The sequence below is a fragment of the Dreissena polymorpha genome, chromosome 12 (genome assembly GCF_020536995.1).
Source record: "Dreissena polymorpha isolate Duluth1 chromosome 12, UMN_Dpol_1.0, whole genome shotgun sequence".
Taxonomy (NCBI): Eukaryota; Metazoa; Mollusca; class Bivalvia; order Myida; family Dreissenidae; genus Dreissena; species Dreissena polymorpha.
In genome coordinates, this window is record NC_068366.1 from 10110232 (window position 1) to 10131144 (window position 20913).

General features: G+C 35.1%; 1 protein-coding gene across 1 annotated transcript; it reads left to right on the plus strand.

The window, feature by feature from the left end:
* Positions 1-2549: 2549 nt before the first annotated feature.
* Positions 2550-13771, plus strand: LOC127853873 (general transcriptional corepressor trfA-like). The gene is made up of 8 exons (XM_052388673.1): positions 2550-2609; positions 3393-3459; positions 5988-6431; positions 7856-7969; positions 11107-11172; positions 12131-12382; positions 12819-12929; positions 13629-13771. Exons 1-8 carry the CDS (start codon positions 2550-2552, stop codon positions 13769-13771), a joined length of 1257 nt encoding a protein of 418 aa, XP_052244633.1.
* The last annotated feature ends 7142 nt before the right edge of the window (positions 13772-20913 follow it).

Here is a 20913-nt window from a genome sequence, read left to right on the forward strand (position 1 = left end):
ATCATTAATCATGAATATTTACATAGGTTTAGTACAATAAGGTTTACTATAGCAAATTTCAGTGTGTATTCTATAAAATGAATATTGAGCATTTGGACACATAGTATATTTTATCATCCTCTGGAGAAGGAGGAGGCTAAAGTATAACAAGTTACATACATGCATATCACGTTATAGCATAAGGTTGAAAGAACTTGGTAAGAAATAAATTAAAATAAATAAAACAGAATATAGAACTAAACTTAAAACTTGTGGGGTATCTGCTCATATTGACCATGAAGGCCTAAAAGGTGGTTAAATAAGACGCTGAGGATTGAAATAACCACAAAGTGTGATCAATAAAGAGATTTTAAAACATTTATCCCCCCAAAACGGATTTGGTGAAGACTGATCAGCAGCTATCTCACAGGAAACTCAAATATATGGTACTACAGCAAAAGGTTGAGCAGAAACATTCTCTACATACATAATGCCAGACATGCATAATAGTCCCGCAGGAGAAAACTAAGTAGAGGGAAACTAGACTCATAGATACAAGCAAGCAAAAAGTAGAAAAACTAAAGGAAAAACATATTGATACAAGCACGCAAAAAAGTAGCAGACTAAAGGCAAAACATATAGATACAAACAAGCAAATGATAGCAAACTAGAGCAGAACATATAGATGCTGCTAGCAAATAATAGTAGAAAACTAAGGCAAAACATATGGATACCAGCAAGCAAATACAGCAACTAATAGCAAGCTAATGAAAAAAGACACAAGGTAAAATGAACAAAAAGATAAGCATTACAGAGTACAGGGTAACATAATGCTATGTAGTATTGTATCTGGCCAGCCAGCATGTCAGCGCTCCCTACCGGGCATACGCAGAACAGTTGCAATCTGGTTCATTCCATTGGTCGATCGGGGACCTGAACTGGTTGTAGGACGAGCACTGTCTGAATGTGTCCGGCAGAGAGTTCCACATACTGGCTGCAGAGTAACGGAAAGAGTTCCTGCCGTACCTTTCGGTTCTAGGTCTTGGAAGTTCCGCACAGTTAGTATACCTAAAATTATATTTAGAGTCTTTAAATTTAACGAGATCATGTAGATAACTGGGTCCTTCTTTGTTTATTATTTTAAAAGTCTCTTAAGCCACACTTCTCATTCTTCTAACTTTAAAAGATGGGAGCCCAGATAAAAGCAATAAATCGTGATATGACATTGAATAATCATCATAAATGAAACGAAATGCTCTTTCCTGCAATGTTTCAATTTTCTTGGTATTAGTTTCCCCTGTAAAATGCCATGTAAATGGACAATAATTTAGATTTGACATAATAAAAGAATAGTACATAGTAAGCCTTCCAAGTTTGTTTATGTTCCTACCTATCCATTTCATGACATTTAATTGCCTGGTAGCTTTCTTGCATATATTTGTTGTATGGGTATTGAAATTTAACATAAAATCAATGGTTACGCCAAGTAGTTTGACTTCCTCATCACACTTTATATTTACGCCATCGAGATTAAATGATATTTGTAGATTGTGTGTCTTTTTCCCCAAAAGCAATGGCTTGAAATTTTTCAGGATTGGCTTTCATGTGGTTTTTGCTGAACCATTTGATAAGTTTCAAACTGTCATTCTCTAGAGTTTTAACCAAGGTGTCAGGATTTTTACTTTTGAAAGATAAAGTATTGTCATCTGCGTAATTATATAGATCACTTTGATTCACAAATTCAAAAATGTCATTAATAAAGATATTATTAAAGAAAAGCGGTCCGAGAATGGAGCCCTGGGGTACACCTTTAATAATTGATTCGAAAGTACTAAAATTATCACCTATTTTAACACATTGTTTTTTGTTTGACAGATAACTATTTACCAAATCAAGAGCAGGGTCAGATAGACCATTATGTTTACATTTTAATATAAGTAAATTGTGAGGTAAACAGTCTAAGGCCTTCGAGAGGTCCATGAGCACAGCTGCCAGATAGTTATCCTCATCTAGAGCCCGTTTCCAGTCTTCTGCAATTTTGAAAAGGGTTGTACAGCACTCTTGGCCTGGTCTAAAGGCACTTAACATAGGGTTAAAGATGTTTTCTAGATGATCCAGCAGCTGGGTGTACATGGATCTCTCAAAGATCATTGACGTTATAGGGAGTAAACTAACAGGGCGATAATTTCCCTTATCTAGAGTACTATTTTTCTTATGTATTGGGACTACCTGAGCTATTTTCATACACTCTGGAAAAACACATTCACTGAATGACCTTTTTACAAGATTTGAGAGTGAATTAACAATAATTATAGTATTCAATTGTTTCATCACAAAATCTTTAACTGGCTTGAAATGCATATTTTTCTATTTACGTACCATTATTCTATGAATTTTCTCAATGCTGGAGTGCTTATCATCAAAAACTACGCTACTATCACTAATATTTTTCGCTACATTAACATAAAAATCATTAAAAATGTCACATATCTCTTTTTGTTCTGTAATACGTTTTTCTACTTCTAATAAGACTGTATTTTTGCTACCGATAGTTCCTATATTTGTCAAAAATGGTTGATAGTGTACCAAAAATCCCTACTCTTACTTCCTCCCGAGCATCTTTCTATAAAGTATTGTCTTACATATTTCTTTCTTTCTTTATTTACTAGATTTCTAATTTTTCTATAATTATGCCAATTTCTATCTGATTTTACATTCTGAAATTTATTAAAAAGCATCCTCTTTTTGTATACTAGCTTTTTCAAATCTGAGTTCATAAAAGTGGCTGGACATCTAGGTTGTTTCCTTGATTTTACTTGTGCATGTTTATCATAACATTTAATAATTTCAGTGCCAAAATCCACTGCTGCTTGTTCAATATTTTGTTGATAAACAAAATAACATTTGATAAATCACTATGAAAAGATAAAAGGTTAAAAAATTTGAAACTCTTGTATTTAATCCATTTAGATTTAGAACGAGGAACATCAGAGTTCAGCAGGAAACATATCATATTGTGAAAATCACTGAGACCACAATTAAAATTAAATTTTTGTATACATTCATCAGGCATATTGGTCAGAATATCATCAATCAGACTAGGTTCGGTCTTGGACTTGAAGCATGTAGGTTCTTTGCCCATATTGGTCAAATAAAAAATGTCACAGATTTCCATAAGACTTTTACATTTATCAACATGTTGTAGCTTGTAATTTAGATCATCGAGAACAACAAAGTTATCATATTTAACACTATTTTTGTCCGTGGTTTTAATAATGTCATTATAACAATCTGATTCTTTGGCAGATGGTGATTTATAAAGTCTTGATATAAGCCATTTCTACCATTCAAAATAATTTCTATACATAAAGACTCAATAACATTGAACTCCATCTGATTATGTCTGTCTGCAGCCAGGTCTGATCGAAGATACGCTAGAACCCCGCCACCATTTGCTGTACGATCCGCTCTCCAGAGATGGTAATTTTCAATTTGGAACTGAGCGTCTACATAAGAGTCATCAAGTTTTGTTTCAGATATAAATAAAAGGTCTATAGTATTTTTATGCCCCCCTTCGAAGAAGAGGGGGTATATTGCTTTGCACATGTCGGTCTGTCAGTCTGTCGGTCTGTCGGTCGGTCCGTCTATCAGGTGGTTTCCGGATGATAACTCAAGAACGCTTGGGCCTAGGATCATGAATCTTCATAGGTACATTGATCATGACTCGCAGATGACCCCTATTGATTTTGAGGTCACTAGGTCAAAGGTCACGGTCACGGTGACCCGAAATAGTAAAATGGTTTCCGGATGATAACTCAAGAACGCTTAGGCCTAGGATCATGAAATTTGAAATGTAGATTGATCATGACTCGTAGTTGACCTCTATTGATTTTCAGGTCACTATATCAAAGGTAAAGGTCACTGTGACCTGAAATAGTAAAATGGTTTCCGGATGATAACTCAAGAACGCTAATGGCTACGATCATGAAACTTCATAGGTACATTGATCATGACTTGAAGATGACCCCTATTGATTTTGAGGTCACTAGGTCAAAGGTCAAGGTCACGGTAACCCGAAATAGTAAAATGGTTTCCGGATGATAACTCAATAACGCTTATGCCTAGGATCATGAAACTTGACTGGTAGATTGAAAATAACTCGCAGATGACCCCTATCGATTTTCAGGTCACTAGGTCAAAGGTCAAGGTCACGGTGACCCGAAATAGTAAAATGGTTTCCGGATGATAACTCAAGAACGCTTAGGCCTAGGATCATGAAACTTGATAGGTAGATTGATCATGACTCGCAGATGACCCATATTGATTTTCAGGTCACTAGGTCAAAGGTCAAGGTCACGTTGACCCGAAATAGTAAAATGGTTTCCGGATGATAACTCAAGAATGCTTATGCCTAGGATCATGAAATTTGTAAGGTAGATTGATCATGACTCGTAGTTGATCTCTATTGATTTTCAGCTCACTATATCAAAGGTAAAGGTCACTGTGACCTGAAATATTAAAATGGTTTCCGGATGATAACTCAAGAACGCTAATGGCTACGATCATGAAACTTCATAGGTACATTGATCATGACTTGAAGATGACCCCTATTGATTTTGAGGTCACTAGGTCAAAGGTCAAGGTCACGGTGACCCGAAATAGTAAAATGGTTTCCGGATGATAACTCAATAACGCTTATGCCTAGGATCATGAAACTTGACTGGTAGATTGAATATGACTCGCAGATGACCCCTATCGATTTTCAGGTCACTAGGTCAAAGGTCAAGGTCATGGTGACCCGGAATATTAAAATAGTGTCCTGATGAAAACTCAACAACGCTTATGGCTAGGATCATGAAACTTCATAGGTACATTGATCATGACTGGCAGTTGACCCCTATTGATTTTCAGGTCACTAGATCAAAGGTCAAGGTCACAGTGACAAAAAACATATTCACACAATGGCTGTCATTCCACGGAGAGCCCATATGGGGGACATGCATGTTTTATTTATTTATAGGCTTTGGGTGTTTGTCTTGTTTATTCTATTGTTATCTGAGGGTCAACCATTTCAGTGATCAAATATTAGATGTCATTATAGAAAATAATGCTTTTGAAATCTTTGAAAGGTCTATTGAAACGTAACATAAAATGCCTGCACACGCATGAATTGGAAGTGAAATTCAATATGCTTTTGTTAGCCTAAAAATAGCAAAAACATTATTCTGTATAACAAAAGAAAAAAATGATACAATTATTTAGATCGCCGATTAAAACATAAAATTATTTTAGTGAATCAACCTGCAGTTGATTCTGTGGTTTAAAATAATGAATTACCTCTCCGAAACTGTTTGCAAAGAGTTTTTTCTTAAATCAATATAGTATATTATATATTTACATTGATAAGCATTTTAAAAATCAAACAAAATACCATATTCCTGAAGAAAAAAAATGGGGGGATGAGGGCATCTGTCTCAGACCGCAGAGCTCTTGTTTGTATAGTGTTAAGATAAGAATGGCTAGAAATATTGGGAAGAATATGAGGCTATTTTTTCAGGCAGTAGGCATGTTTAGGTTAGAAACTTGTCATTAAGCATAAATTAAATGTACTGGCTTTTTTAAATTAAATGCTTTGAAAATGCTATTTATTGATAACTGGATTAATAGAATACATGGTAGGTTCTAGGATTGAGAAAGCTTATCCAGTTTCGCTTAAAAAGCTGCCCTATCTTCATTTTGGAAGCCTCACCAGAATAACTTACTCCTTACCTGGCACTAACCCTATATTCTCTATTAGTCAAACTTTTAAAAATTAAATGAAAGATATCTATATATAACCACAGACAGTAATAATTAAATATTACCTAACCTTAAACATAAATAAATCACTGAATGTATGAACATTATTGCAGAAATTTATCATATCAATTAACAAATTTAAATGCAATTTACCGAAAGTGTTTATATGTAACTTACAGCTGTACCATGCCTCCTGGATTCACTTTCAGCCCAAAGTTTGCCTGTTACCACTCCCCAGCAGTCACAGCCCCTTAGAAGCTCCTCTGCCCCATTGACCAATCTTCCCTTGACAACAGAGACAGTTACAAGAAGTAGTTCCTCAGCAACCATCGACGGGTCGACTCAAATCACCACTACGCCACCTCAGCAGACTGCAGTAATTCAGCCTAGCGAAACCGAACCTCGTAGAGCTAATGTGGCTCTGCAACGCTCATCAACGCCTCTGAAGACAGTCTCTGCTGCAATGGAGCGATCATCCCGAGGCCCTGATGACCCCAGGCTGAACGTGGATCTCATTACGGGTATTTATATTGAGCGACCTCGACATCCGGAGTACAACAACCTTCAGACTAGAATTGACACGTTCACAGATTGGCCAGCCCATCTAGATCAGGATACAAGACAGTTGGCAGAACTAGGCTTTTTCCACGTTGGTAGGTTTGTGTTTATTTAATTTGTTTTTTTGCCTATTTTTAGGAGTCGATCAATCATTTGGTTTTCAATGTTTGCATTTTCAGCCGTCTGTATTGGTTGATGTTTATGTAAAATTTGGCAGATTTCGTCTAACTTTTATATTTCAAATTTCTATTTTATGTTTATCAAGATTTGTTTGCCCTGTATGGTAAAAGCAAACATGCAGGGAATGCTTCTTTGCCTTGTAGGTGTAACAGACTTTGTCAAGTGTTACCCCATCAAGTTTTCACAGTTATGGTTGTTTTGTACTTATACAAATACTACAACCACTACTGATACTTTCTACTTTAATTAGTATCATTACCAATGGCATTACTACAATGTAAATACTAATTTATCTAAACCCTTCATCTCTAATTATTTTAAACCAGTTTAAATTACCATTTTATTTGCAGGACTTCTTCTTTAAGTTTTTTACTTGAAGATTTGTCAGATACATGTGTGTCCAATATATTTTGAATCCTTCCCACTATCTTTATCTTCTATGCAGGTGATAATCCACTGGTTGAACATATAAGATGGTTTCAAAACTGTGAATACATGCGCAAACTTAAAGGACAACACATTATAGACCTTGTGTCAGAGAACAGGTATGATGTTAGTCTTGCACAGTGAACATTTATAGATATGATGTGTGCAGAACAATTATCATGTTGCCACGTCTCTGGTAAAAAGACATTCAATATAATATAACATAATATAGTATAGTACAGTACAGTACAAAACAGTACAGTAAGGTAAAGTACAATGCATTGAATTTCAGTGCGGTATAATCTATTCTACCATACAGGGAATCCAACTAATTGCATTATCGGACATGAAGAACAATAAAATATTTCATGCATTCATTTCAGTATGTTTTACATTAAAATTAATGCACTGAAGAATACAATCATACTTGCATTATGTGAGTGTTTGTTTCCTACTACTGCTAATTGTAACTTTCAGGAGGCGGCTAAGGGAGCAGCTGCTTCAAGACCTTGTAAGTGATGTTTTCTAAAAGTGTTGTTTGTTCTGCAAACAATTGAAACATCTTGTCAGTGCTTTTTTTTATTTTCTTAAGAAGGATTAATTATCCCTTGTCTTTTGTTTGTAATTTTATGTAATTACGTTGATTTTCTGAAATTATTTATATCTGATTGTGCTCACATAATATTAGTATCTACTGTCAGAGCAAATAACACAACAAAAAGTGTTTTAAAAGAGTGTGGGTAAAACAAATGTTTGAAGGTGTTAAAGCCAATGAAAAATCAGCAGAAAGTAAATTGTCACCGCATAGGTATTACAACTTAGTAAATGATTAATATATATTCAAAGTTTGCATTAAAAACTATTGCATACTATTGCAAAATACCTTTTCATTGTCGATACTACACTCCTTCAGCAGATCTGAACACGACAGATCCTCTCCAAAGTGAGTTGGGCCGCAGTCTTATTGATATGGGATTCACAGAAGATCAAGTGAAGGACGGTATCACAGGAGCTAGAAAGCGCCTTGGTATGTATGTAGGGGTAGAAAACTGTTGTCTTTGAATTAAAGTACACTGCAACTCCGATATATGGCAAGCCGTTACACCGCACTGTCCAATATATCGCGAATCGGATATGTATAAAAAATTGACGAGAATGATCACTAAATGACATGTTTTAATCTGATAATTTGCTGACTGCGATAATAACCGGTGCTGGCAAGTATTTGTTTCCCTTTATTTCGCGTCTTATTTACACACATTGAAGCGTGAAAACATTACATTAGTGACAGTGTTGCTTGCACACGGTTTAAATTGTTTGCAGCACTTGAGAAATAACCAATTTGTATCCCATTCTCGATAATAATGCCATTTTATTGGTTTTTAAAGCGTTAAAGTTCGTTATTGGGCATTCTGTCTCTGTACACGAATTACTTAGAAAATATGGCTACAAGCAATACCCTCACGTAAACAGTTCTCGATTACTGAGAAAAGCGAGATCATAGAGAACAGAGATCGGGATATTTTATTCTCTGATGGGATTACTGCCCCATAGATGAAAAAAACCATGGGTACTTACAAAGTTGAATGGGCACTTAGCAAAAATGAATGGGCACTTCTCAAGATTTATTTCGGGTAAAAAATACAGACAATAGGAAAATCAACGTCAGTAAAATTGCAACCACATCAAATTTATTTCCGAGTCTGTAACGCAACTATATTGTTTAACATCTTAATTATATTAAACAAACCCGATAATATAGTAGATAAAATAGTATTACCTTGCAAACTGATAATGAGTATAAATAATCCAATAACACACTGCCATTATTTACGATATATGAATTTTGTAAACACGGGCGTCCGCCATCATAAGTAAGGAACTGTACAGACAGTTGGTAAATCGGAACTAATTGGTATATCGCGGAAAATCATAGATAAATGTATTCCTCGTTTCAATGCTTAGGGCCTAGTAATTCGGCAAATTGGAACTCAACTTGCGTATAACACTTGCTCAATTAATTGTTAAACTCCACCCCCCGTTCTCTGCAAAAGATTCGATGGTGGAGCTAAGCATTGAGAAACAAACACACGATTGGCATGCTAGACAAAGGAAGTTAATTTTGTCGGCAAGAAATTTGTCGCTGTATTGCTTCAGACAGGAAACAGCTTTCATTTGATGACGTCAAGCTGAAAATTCACACAGAGTGCAAATTTTCAGAAGACTTTAACTGACTCTTTGTTCACAATTTCAGTATAAAAACACTTGCTAACATTAAACTTTGGATTAAATTATTAAAATAAAGCAAAAGCGAAAATGAAAAATACGATTTATTTAATTTGCGTCAGTTCAAATCAGAGTTTTTGCATTGCAAATCAACGAGATTTCATGACAACAACAACTAAAACAAACATTACCGCGGCGACACGGAGATCGATCTACCTCGATTATTTTCATGAACGATCTCATAAGTCGAGTAACAGCAAACAAATTATTTGTGTAAGAGTTGTTTATCCTGTATAAGATTTATGCAACGGGCATCACAATGCGTAATGGTGCGCATCGAATTGCGGAAATTATGCGCAGTTTTTCGTTTTAATGGGAAATGAACGCACTGCGCACTTTTATCCCAGTCTCTGAGAGAAGATTATATCTGGTCAGTCTCGAACATCCATAAAACAGGAAGTCGGTGTCCCCGAAGGTACACTACGGGGTTTTCTTAAAGACAAAGACAAGTCGAGATCAACATAGTATGAAATGGACATCTCGGACTAAAAGCATAAATGGTTCTGGAGTGCTCAAGCCAACGAGCTTGATAAGGCAGTGATGACCTGGTTTATGCAGGCTTACACAGAAGGAATGCCCCCTATCTGGTCCCAACATCCAACATCAGGCGCTGAAGTTCCACAACATGCTCGGTCCTGAAGATGAATCGTTCGTATGTAAACGTGTTTGGTTACGAAACTTCAAGAGCCACCATAGTGACCATTCGGGCCGAGGGGCAAGCCGGGGAAGAAACAATTGTCGACGCATATCCAGAACAGTTGAAGAAAATAGTCAAAGAGGGGGGTTACGTTCCGTCGCAAATATACAACTGTGATGAAATGGGCCTCTCCTATAAAATGCTCCTGAACAAAAGCCTGGCCCAATCCAATGACACCAAAAAACCGCTCGGCTTCAAGCAGAGTTAAAACCGGTATACTGCTCTGTTGTGTTGTAACGTGTCTGGGTCACACAAACTCCAGCCTCTAATAATAGGTTAACTCAAGCAGCTTACAAATGTAGGTGTTTCCACCACATCAAGATGAAGACATTACTGGTGTACTACAACTTCTCTGGAAACGCATGGATGACAGGGGCCATCTGCGAAGAGTGGTTCCTCAAGAAATGTGTGCCTGAAGTGCGAAAGCATCTTTGTCAGAAAAAGCTGCCACTTAAGGCACTTCTTTTTGTGGATAATTGCGCCGCCAACCCAAAAGACCTGAAATCACAAGATGGGCAGATCATAGTGTCATTCCTGCCAAAAAATGCTATCTTGAAAATCCAACCATGGGACATGGGTATCATCTCACGGCAATAATTGACAGTGAGCTAAATCTTAGTGACTTATTAAAACAATTAACTATAAAAGACTCGATGATCATATTATTAACTGCATGGAGCGTAGTATCTACCAGCTCCATAGCAGCGTCCTGGCGAAAAAGCCTTGGAGACGCTGTCGTGGAACAAGGCACAGCGAGAGTTACTCTGACGGATTTGATGAAAATAATGTGAGGGAAGCGGACAAAAATAAAGGAGGACTACGATGGATTCAATAACCACAACATGCTGAATGCCAAACAAGCCCTGGGACCTGGGACAGAAGTTTTTAAAACGTGGCTGACGGCAGACGACGAAGCAACATCATCAGTGCTGACAGATGAAGAAATCATCAAAAACAGTTACAGTTATCTTTTTTTATTGAAAAGCAAATAAGTCAAAACAATAAAAATCAAACCTTTTCAGTAGTTTATAACAATACATTGTGACTGAAAACTATAAAGGCTAACTTTAATATCTGAAAGTATTACTCTTTATAAATTATTAGAGCAGTCATGTGCAAGACAAATTAACCCGAAATCTGCAAGCGTGATAGTAAATAAAAAAGTTCTTGTCATTTTTCAGGAAGAACAGATGTTACTGCTAACGAAGTTATTGATTGGTTGGATGCAAATACACCTCCTTCAGCTGGTATGTAGATAATTACAAGCAATACTTCAATATTTAGCCTGTATGATGCATGCTTTTACTGCAAATATGTCTCACTAGTTGAATTAATGTTTCATGATTTTATGTAAATGTTAACATCATTTTTTAACAACAAAAGATAAGGTTTTACTTTAATTTTAGGAAACAATGCATTAGTTTGGTATATAACTAAATGTGATTCGAATTTTAAACTAAGCTCATTGTGGTACTGATTTGAGACATATCACATGGTAATGCTTAGTTTTTGATAGTACTTGATTTGGCCTCTTTTATAGAATGCAATGACAAATCTTGGTCATAAAGCTGTGTGTATATAGAAGATTATGAGATAATTATGCCTCTGTTGTGCTTGTCTGACAAACATAATCTCGTGCTATCTAATCGTGTATTATTATTTTGCAGTTTGCCAAAATTAATAATAAAGATTTTCGATAAAGAATAAATAATGCAGGTGCAAAATCATTAATATTTATATGATATGATGACATGTCCTTTAGTTCAATGGGTAATTTATTACGCATGTTATCAAACTCAATACTTCACAACTTGTTGTTCCCCTATTTACCCCCCCCCCACACACACACACACTCTCTTGTAGATAAATTTAGTGTAATCACTTTTCCATTTAACTCTGTCAGTCTGTCCTGAAACTTGTGTGGACTGTAAATTTCCTGTACATAAAAGGATTTCAAAATATTCACCTAGTCCTGTTTGAAACATTGTGTATCACTCAAGAACACATAAAAGAAGAAGCTTAGTATTCGCTAACTCATTTCGTTTAGAGACATAAAATCTTTTAAAGCTTGCACATCAAGGACTTGGCTGCAAGTGTGATTTGAATACCTTTTCTACGTTTTTAAGATTCCCATTATTGTTGTTTATCATTTAATGCCATTATTTTTGAAGTAACAAACAAAAATATTATATTTCTTCTTATCAGTTGAAACAAAAACACAGCTTAGAGCCGTTGTCAGGCAAGAAGACACAACAACCACCTCAACAACAACCACTACCAGCAGCAGTAGCAGGAGTGCCAATACTCTGACAACCAGTCATAGCCAGGTCAACTCGGAGGTTGCTGTGGCTGGTGCCAACATCACAGCAACGGCTACGCCCGCCACATCAATGACTGCAGGTGGCAATAATGATGATGACGAGGAGTATGAAACTCCACCTGAAGGAAACACCTCGGGTATGCATGCGCATTCAATATCTGGCTGAAGGTGTCTTTGCCTGCTAGAGGCTAAAGCTCATTACTTATCCATAGAAATTGTTTTCAAGTCTTTGGAAAGTCTTGTCATTATTAATTATTTTAATCATATGATATTATTTTATTTCTAGTTTTGCCACTTGTTGTTTTTGAGCATTGTTTGTATTGTATATGTGGTCAGCAAGGGTCATGTTCAGGGTAAAAAAACATACAAACAATAAGTGGCTTACAGACATATTTTTTGGAGAAAAGTAAGATTTTGAAAATTCTGGTTTTTATGGAAAGTCTTAGTTTCTTGTAATAGCTTTAATGCAGTTAAATATATTTCCTTCTTTCTTGTAAATACTGGTGATAATGTAGTCATCTTGTTGAACATATAAATCTAATCTGATTTTATCCTGGACTCATTTTTTATTAGGTCAAGCCAAAAATGGAGGGAAGAAGAAAAACAAGAGGAAAAGCAAGGGAGCTAATGCTGCCAGCAAAAGTTCTAATGAAGGGGCAACAGCTCAACAAACTGAAAACCTAGGTATGTAAAGTGATAATCAATTACCCTTTAATTTGTCCATTTATTACAAAAAATTCAGGATTGGCATAGCAGGCTTCCCACATGTAGAATAAGTGCCCGCATGCACTTGTAAGCGAAAATCACCTTCCATGTTTGACATGACATGTAAACAATAGCTTGTTGTCCCCTACCGGTGAAACCGGAGAGGACTTATGGTTTGCGCTCTGTCCTTCAGTCTGTCTGTCACACTTTTCTAGATCCTGCGATAACTTTAAAAGTTCTTCATATTTTTTCATTAAACTTGAAACATGGATAGATGGCAATAAGTAGATTATGCACGTCATTTCATTTTGTTCCTACGTCAAGAATTCCGGTTGCTATGGCAACAAATATAAATATATAACAAAAATTCTGACAATCGGGGAGTTTTACCGGTAGGGGACAATATTGCTTGGCAATCTCTTGTTATTTCAAAAAAATTCAAAACTTAAAGAATTCATGGAAATTGGTTTCTGCAACAAATTGTATGCTTGTTTGACAAGTTTAAATCTAACTTATTATTTATACAGGTTTTTCTGTTATCTGTACTTAACAAAAACAGGTGCAGTTCAAATTTAATGTACATTGTATACATTAATATTATAATTCTATTAGATTTCATTCTTAAGACACTGATTTCAAATTGTGGAGCCTTTTGTAATTAGGTTTCTATAATTATAGACCCAGCTGCAATTCAAAAAGAGAACGAGCGTTTAAGAGATATGCAGACCTGTAAGATCTGTATAAAGCGGCCCGTTGGTACCACACTACTCCCCTGTGGACTTACATCTGAAATAGAAGATATTGTTACGTTCCAACTGTGAACGCTTGTGTACGTACGAGTAATACACTGACTTTTCAGCCGTCCACGCTGCACTTTTAAACATATGAGGAATGCACACAACACTGTTCTAAAAGTTATTAACTTTTATTGTCGCACGTTGAACAAAATAATCAATTCTGTATGCAACTCAAAATCATTACATTAGTATCTGTTTATATATTCTTATAAAGGCAGTTGGTATATTTTCACCTGAGCATTAGATTTCCTACAGTTCATTATTTGAAGTGTTACAAGTTTACTTCTTTAATTTATGAGTCTTTCACAATCGATAATGGCACCAATTTTAAGTACATCAAATGACAATAAGCGCTTCCAAATGTCGTAATGAAATGCCACAGGTAAGTACTTTAAGTATGATGTTAAATGAGCTCTTTCCAATAAATATAAGTGAATATAAAGCTTTTGCTGTTAATTTTATAAAAGGACCTGCCTATAAGTTTTCGTGATGGAACTGAGCTGATTACCAAAAAATTGGTCGTCTTTTTATACTAGCGTATGGGCAAATGTGGCCAAACAAGGTCATTTAAGGCCATAACTGGTCATTGAGCGGGCCAGTTGGCCATGGGCGCCCCAAAAATGGCCAAATCGGGGCGACCAACTGGTCGGAATTAGAACGCTCACTAAGCAACGTCTAGCACTTGAGAAAATGGCTTCAAGAATTGAAAATAATCTGAGACGATATGTCTCTTTAAACGACGAATAAAAAAGGGTCAAATACTAGAACATGTAAACATTACCGTTGATTTTAAAATAAGACAGCGTGAAGAAAGCTATTTTATTAGAGATTACTCATCCGACCATGAAGCACTGCGACAAATGGCTGACAATGAACCGGCGTCTCATGGACAAGTTAAGTTTTATCGTAAAATAACAGTTAATATGTAACTGTGGTCATTATTACTCATCAGTTATGTTATATACATAATAATGTTTTACATAGTGCTAAAGATGAGATTAAAATACAAATACAACAACAGTGAAAATCACGAGGCAGGTGACAGCACTCAAATTCGGACAAGTTATTCGGAAACGAAATAAAAATAATCCGTAGGCGTACAACCAGAATATTGTTTATGTGTAAAATGGTCGTGAATAATACAGGCCGTAATGCATATATTATATGTTTTGGCTGTCATGTGCCCTGTGTAGATGCTCAGGTGAATAAAAAGGAATTATACAGCTGAACAACAGATTAAAAGGTAACAGTTAAAAGATCATGTTAAAAGTTAGTGTTTGGTTTTAAAGTTTATTGTCATTGTCCTGATATGCAGCGCATATCAATATGATAAACTGTTTACAGGGTTTGACAGATATCAACACGTTCTATATATGCAATTAATTTTTGTTATATTAGCATTAGCTTAAAATAATGCCCAAGAATGCAATGTACAAGATGATATCAGTATCAAAAACGTACAACATCGTTGGAGTCATGCTAAGTGGCAGGTTATTAAGTCCAAGCTAAAGGCAAATATCGTGCATAAAGAAGTACACATATAATCATGAGAGCCTTTTAGAAAGTTCATTTTATGTCACTTTTATAATTCAATATTTTCAAATCTGTAAAATATAACGATATGACATCAACAATTACACACCCACAGTAACATCATAAAAACAAGAGTTCAAAGCACATTTCAACTGAATAAGATTTAAAAAAAAATACTTATACCCACAAAGATAAGTACGAATATACACATTTAACTACATGTAAGAACATATTTGTTTGACGAGAATTTTTTTTGTCGATTTGAAAATGCGCAGAAAGGATGTGATGATTCACATTATATCGTAAAAAATAAACAAAATCTGCAGCGCTCTTTGAAAACAGGGTTTAAAGCATTTGCGTAAAGTGTCGTCCCAAATTAGCTTGTGCAGTCTTTACAGGATAATCAGGGACGACAATTTCCGTATGTATGTTTTTTGTCGTTTAAAGGAAATATCTTCTTTGCGAAAGTGCAGTTTAGGCGGAATCTTTCGTCCATGGTTAGCCTAAGCTGTAGTTTTTAAAAATTAAGAACACATTATTCCAAAAAGCAGACATAAAATCTACCATTTGAGTTCATAACCAGTAAGTCACACTGGTTAAACGCCATGCACATATAGATAACAGATAGATAACATGTTTAATACAATGACAATAAATGATACACTCAGATTCGTTTCTAAAACATATGAATCTTTAAAAAAAAATCTATCCAACACTTGAAAATGTATTCTTGGAAAACAGTTAAGTTCATTTAATGCCCTGTTAAAAAGTTAGCAAATTTATATATTATACGTGAAAATTACAAAACAATATTTGGCATCTGTCTAAGTTCTTATATGTGTTATGTTATTCAATTGGAAAATCGATCTACAAATTAAACATATAATTATGTTACCAAGTTTGAACATTTTCAAATGTGTAACAATCATACAACTTAACTTTCCTAAACAACACTATTATACACAGACTTACAGAATTACATTTAAAGTTAAACATATTATTCTAAAAATTATATCAATTAAAATGACTGTTAGTCTTTAGTTATATTCATTAGTTTTATTCAGTAACAAACAACAGTGGAACACACACTGTCCTAATATAGGAGGTTTTGGGGATTCCGATAATGACGTCACGTTTGCGCATGCTCAAATTTTGGCCGTCAAAATCGCGGCCATTCTGCTATTGTTTGCATTTGATGAACCGCATCGTGATACGGTTACAATCATATTCGCGACCATTTTGAAGAACAAAACATACTCAGAAATTGAAATTCTTTCAGATTAAATTGAATCCAATGAACGAACACAAATAAGGACTAAAACAAACAACAAATTGATTGATTTTATGTAATCAACATATAGAAACTGATTGGAACCTATTTGTCTGTCAAAACTTACCTTGTTACAGATTTACTAAATCCTCTTGATAAATGTAAATGTTTTCATTTATTTAATTGTTCACACCAATTTTGACACTCTTTGTTTCAGCATTTTTTACCCAGTGTTTAATTGCCCCTTTGTTTATCACAAACTGAATACCGGGATATCTCGATATGATCGGATACTGTCCAGAATTACTAAGAAAACAGTGTGTCATAAACCCAGGGACCTATGCTTGTATGACTCTGTATAGAGTCTCTGCATAAACCACATGTGTCTGGTCATTAAACACAATTTATGATACCTCCATGTCATCTCTTGGCATATTAAGTCAAAATCTTAACAGTTGCTTAAACTTGCTTTAATAAAATATTTGAACATATTTAAAAAATAGACATTTGTCCGCAATGGATTTACAGCTAGGAACTATTAAGTATATATAAATTAACCAGTGTAAACACAACAATAAAGTGTTTAATAACTATACATTAAAAATATTGTACAAGTTTACTGCTACACAATTAACGTATTAAACGGGTACCTGCAAATGTAAACTCTGATATAATGTGTAAAGATCGTGCGTTACTGCAGTGTTCGAAACATCATTATGAAACAAGCAATCGCGTTTGGTCATCATAGGGATATAAAATACTTGCGTAAAATAAATTAAATGTGTAGATTTATGGTATCATAAAATGCTAAATTTGTATCGCTCAGTATCACTACAGAAGAGTTTCAATATACATGTACATGCAAAGACATTTCAATTTGCAAAATATGCAGGTGTTTTTTTCAATTTGAATGCTTAAATTTATTAATATTTTCATTCAATGCAAACGAAACGAAAATTCATTCAATGTAAAATAAAATTAAAACTACATTTCAAGATTGAAATGTATTGAGCTATTTTAGGGCTTTGTTTTATAACTGATTCAATGCACCCCTTACACTAAATTTCAATCGCTGATGAAAAATAGCACTATCGCATCCACACCACTTATAGTAATATTCAAATTATTATATGTTTTATTATTTTTGAAATATCATTTATTAAAGTCTCACTTAAAAAAAGAAAACGGGTATTGATAGTTTTGTTTTGTGAAATTGTAAGTATTAAGTCTTCCGACGACCTTTACTCTGATACAATGTAAGTGGCCGCGATCGAGAAGTTGACGGCCAATCTATTTTTAGTAACGGAAAACCCCTCTTGTGACGTCACACAAAAACCTTCTATTGAGTTTAACTCAAAGTAAATCCATTAGAAAAGGTTCATTTTGCAATGAAAAGTCACTGGTTCACCACGACACGCGAGTTCACTTCAAGTCTACATGCTGGACAGGTGTCTGTCTCTTGCCCGCACAATTCACATGCTAGTAATATAGTGAGATCAAAGACTCGTAATGGATTTTGAAATTAAATTACTGACTTTCTGGTAGTTTTGATTACCGGAAGTACGCGCGATACGCTTCAATTGTCAGCGTAATATAGCTCGCCAATATTAACCAGTGACTTGTTTGCATGAATGTTTTAAAACAAAGTTGCAATTAAAGTTATTACCACGTTTATATTTGCGAGCTATATAAAACCGTTTAAAACAAATGTTAGCTATGTGACCATTGTACACACTTTATTCACGAATTAATCAACAACATATTTTATTTGCAAGCATCTCTACCCAACAGATATATCTTAATACATTATGAAAAAAAATATGTTTACTTGTCTGTTGATATATGCTTCCATCCGTTCGCTGTAATCCTTTCCCGACATCGTTTCTACCTATACACGTAGTAGCTCTTTTTGAGCGTGTTAGTACATTTGACATCGTAGAGCCGAGTTTTAATTTGCCAATCCTATGTCCAACGTTTGCATGACCAAATTGGTTTTGATAACAACCCCACTTAAAAGCCCCTGCGACACCGTTGTGCACGAATCCAACGTGTGCATACCTTAAGACGTTCATCACCAAACGTTGTAGATGAGCCGACATCAAAAAACATAACATAATCACAAAGCGCAAATACAGCATCCACTGCTCACCCCTCGGAGGTACAGGTCGGGCTATGGATGTTCAAAATATATGTAACGCACTAGAAACCCGAAATTGTTTTGTTGTTTTTAACGTTTTTTTTTAAGTGTTGTTAAATTCCCACTTTTCAACATCAATTAAATAACTTGATAATAAATATAAAAGTAAGCTGGTATTTTGTTGGCAATATTCTCCAATAAACTCCAATAAATTAAATTGACAGGTATTATTTAAAACGGTCACTAGTGAGTATTGAATATTGTCCATATGACGATTACTAGTGTTTTTGAGAATACCAGTGTTATAAGAACGAACGTAATATAGCAGGTTTATAACTATACTACTCAAAATTTGCTAAGGATCACTTTTCATAGTATGCGTAATTTGATGTTCAAAACCAGCAAAATAACAATTTAAATTAAAATAAATTACATTGAAAATAATGTGAAAATAAAAAGTGATCCCTTGAGCAAATTTTAGTAGTGTATTAACTTTACATTCGATACGATAGAGATACTCTTTTACGATCGACACAGTGTCACGCTTATCCATTACCATTCTCCCACGCTTATCCATTACTATTCTCCCACGCTTATCCATTACTATTCTCCTAGCAGAGTTGTCGTTCGAAAATACGTGAATGTTATGAACAGCAGTGTAAGAGAGTGATCCATTACATGCTTATTGTAAACAAATATAAATGAATTGCTCGATTGATCGACAAATGAAATTTAATTGTATCATTATATCTCACGTAACCACTCTGTGGAGTCGTATAAGTATATAACAGCCTCGTTAGTTATTTTCAGTGAAGTAGTTTAAGAACTAATAGATATCAGACCGGAGCGAGATATGCAGCGTTCATGATGCGGACGCAAACGAGTCGCGCTCTGGGAAAACGGGGCTTAATTAATGTGCGCAAAGTGTCGTCCCAAATTAGCCGGTGCAGCGTGCACAGGCTAATCAGAAACGCATTTCTTCTTTTAAGGTATGTTTCGTTTAAAGAACGTTTCTTCTAAGCGAAAATCCATATAACGTGGAATGAGTCGTCCCTCAATAACCGGGCCGGAGGGCTTATGCTTATCTGGGACGACCCTTCACGCATACGCAAAGCCAAGTTTGCGCCAGTCGAGCGCAACTAAGATTTGTTTTTTTTACTTGATTTCATTTATATAGTTCATAGCAACAGATAAGTCAAAATATGAAGCATGTCGTTTGAAGAAAACGCATCACAATATATCGGCAAATTGACAACTTTGATTAAAAGAAGAACCCCGCCCGGCTCCGACGAAAATATTTGCCTCGGTGTTTCATCGCAGTTATTATTTTATGCATTTTCAATCACATATTGTGGCATAAACTCATATTCTTTAATTGATATGTCATGTTTAGAAAACAAACATTGGGACGAGTTTACCTTTCACAGGTGTTAATTATTCCCTTGTAGAAACAAGGATAAGTTAAAAATGCGAAGCAATGTACACTTGAAGAAAAAAGCTGCCTGCCTTTCCTGGTTTTATTGACATTTTAAATAATCCACTTTGACAATTAAAACCACACACATTTTCGTAGACACATACTATTTACCGAGCCGAAAAGGCACGGAAAGCACTGGAATTAATGTACAGCAATCGGATTTTTCAGCGAATTTTTTTACTTATTATTTTGACGGAGCAGATTACCTACCGGTCAAGCGGATACTTTGGTAACGGATGGAACTTCGATAAAGGAGAAAAACAAATTCCAGTGCGAGAGGCGTGTTCTTCCGTATTTTTGCATTTATGTTCTGTTCATTGTGTTTTCAGACACGGAATATTGTAGCGAAACGGTTGATATAAAGCATGCATAATGTGATTTTCGAAAACGAACAACACCATTTGTTATATTTTACATGTGTTCGTGATTAATGTATGAATAGATTCCCATTGTGTCGCGATTGACTACGCAAATGGATTCTTCAAATTGCTTAGTAAGAATATTCATACTGAAAATTAATACATTTCAAAGTATTTACACGGTTTATATAGAAATAAATTTACGGCGCGCAAATTTTATATTTTAAGTGCATTGTTTTATCCATTTACATCGGTGTAGTTACTGGACCTATTAAGATGAAGCTGAACTTAAGCGCATCCTAATTAGAAGGATGCTAATCTATGTCATTGCTGTTATTTGGTAATACAACATGAACTTTAATTCAGCATTACTGGAATCAAACTTTGTCG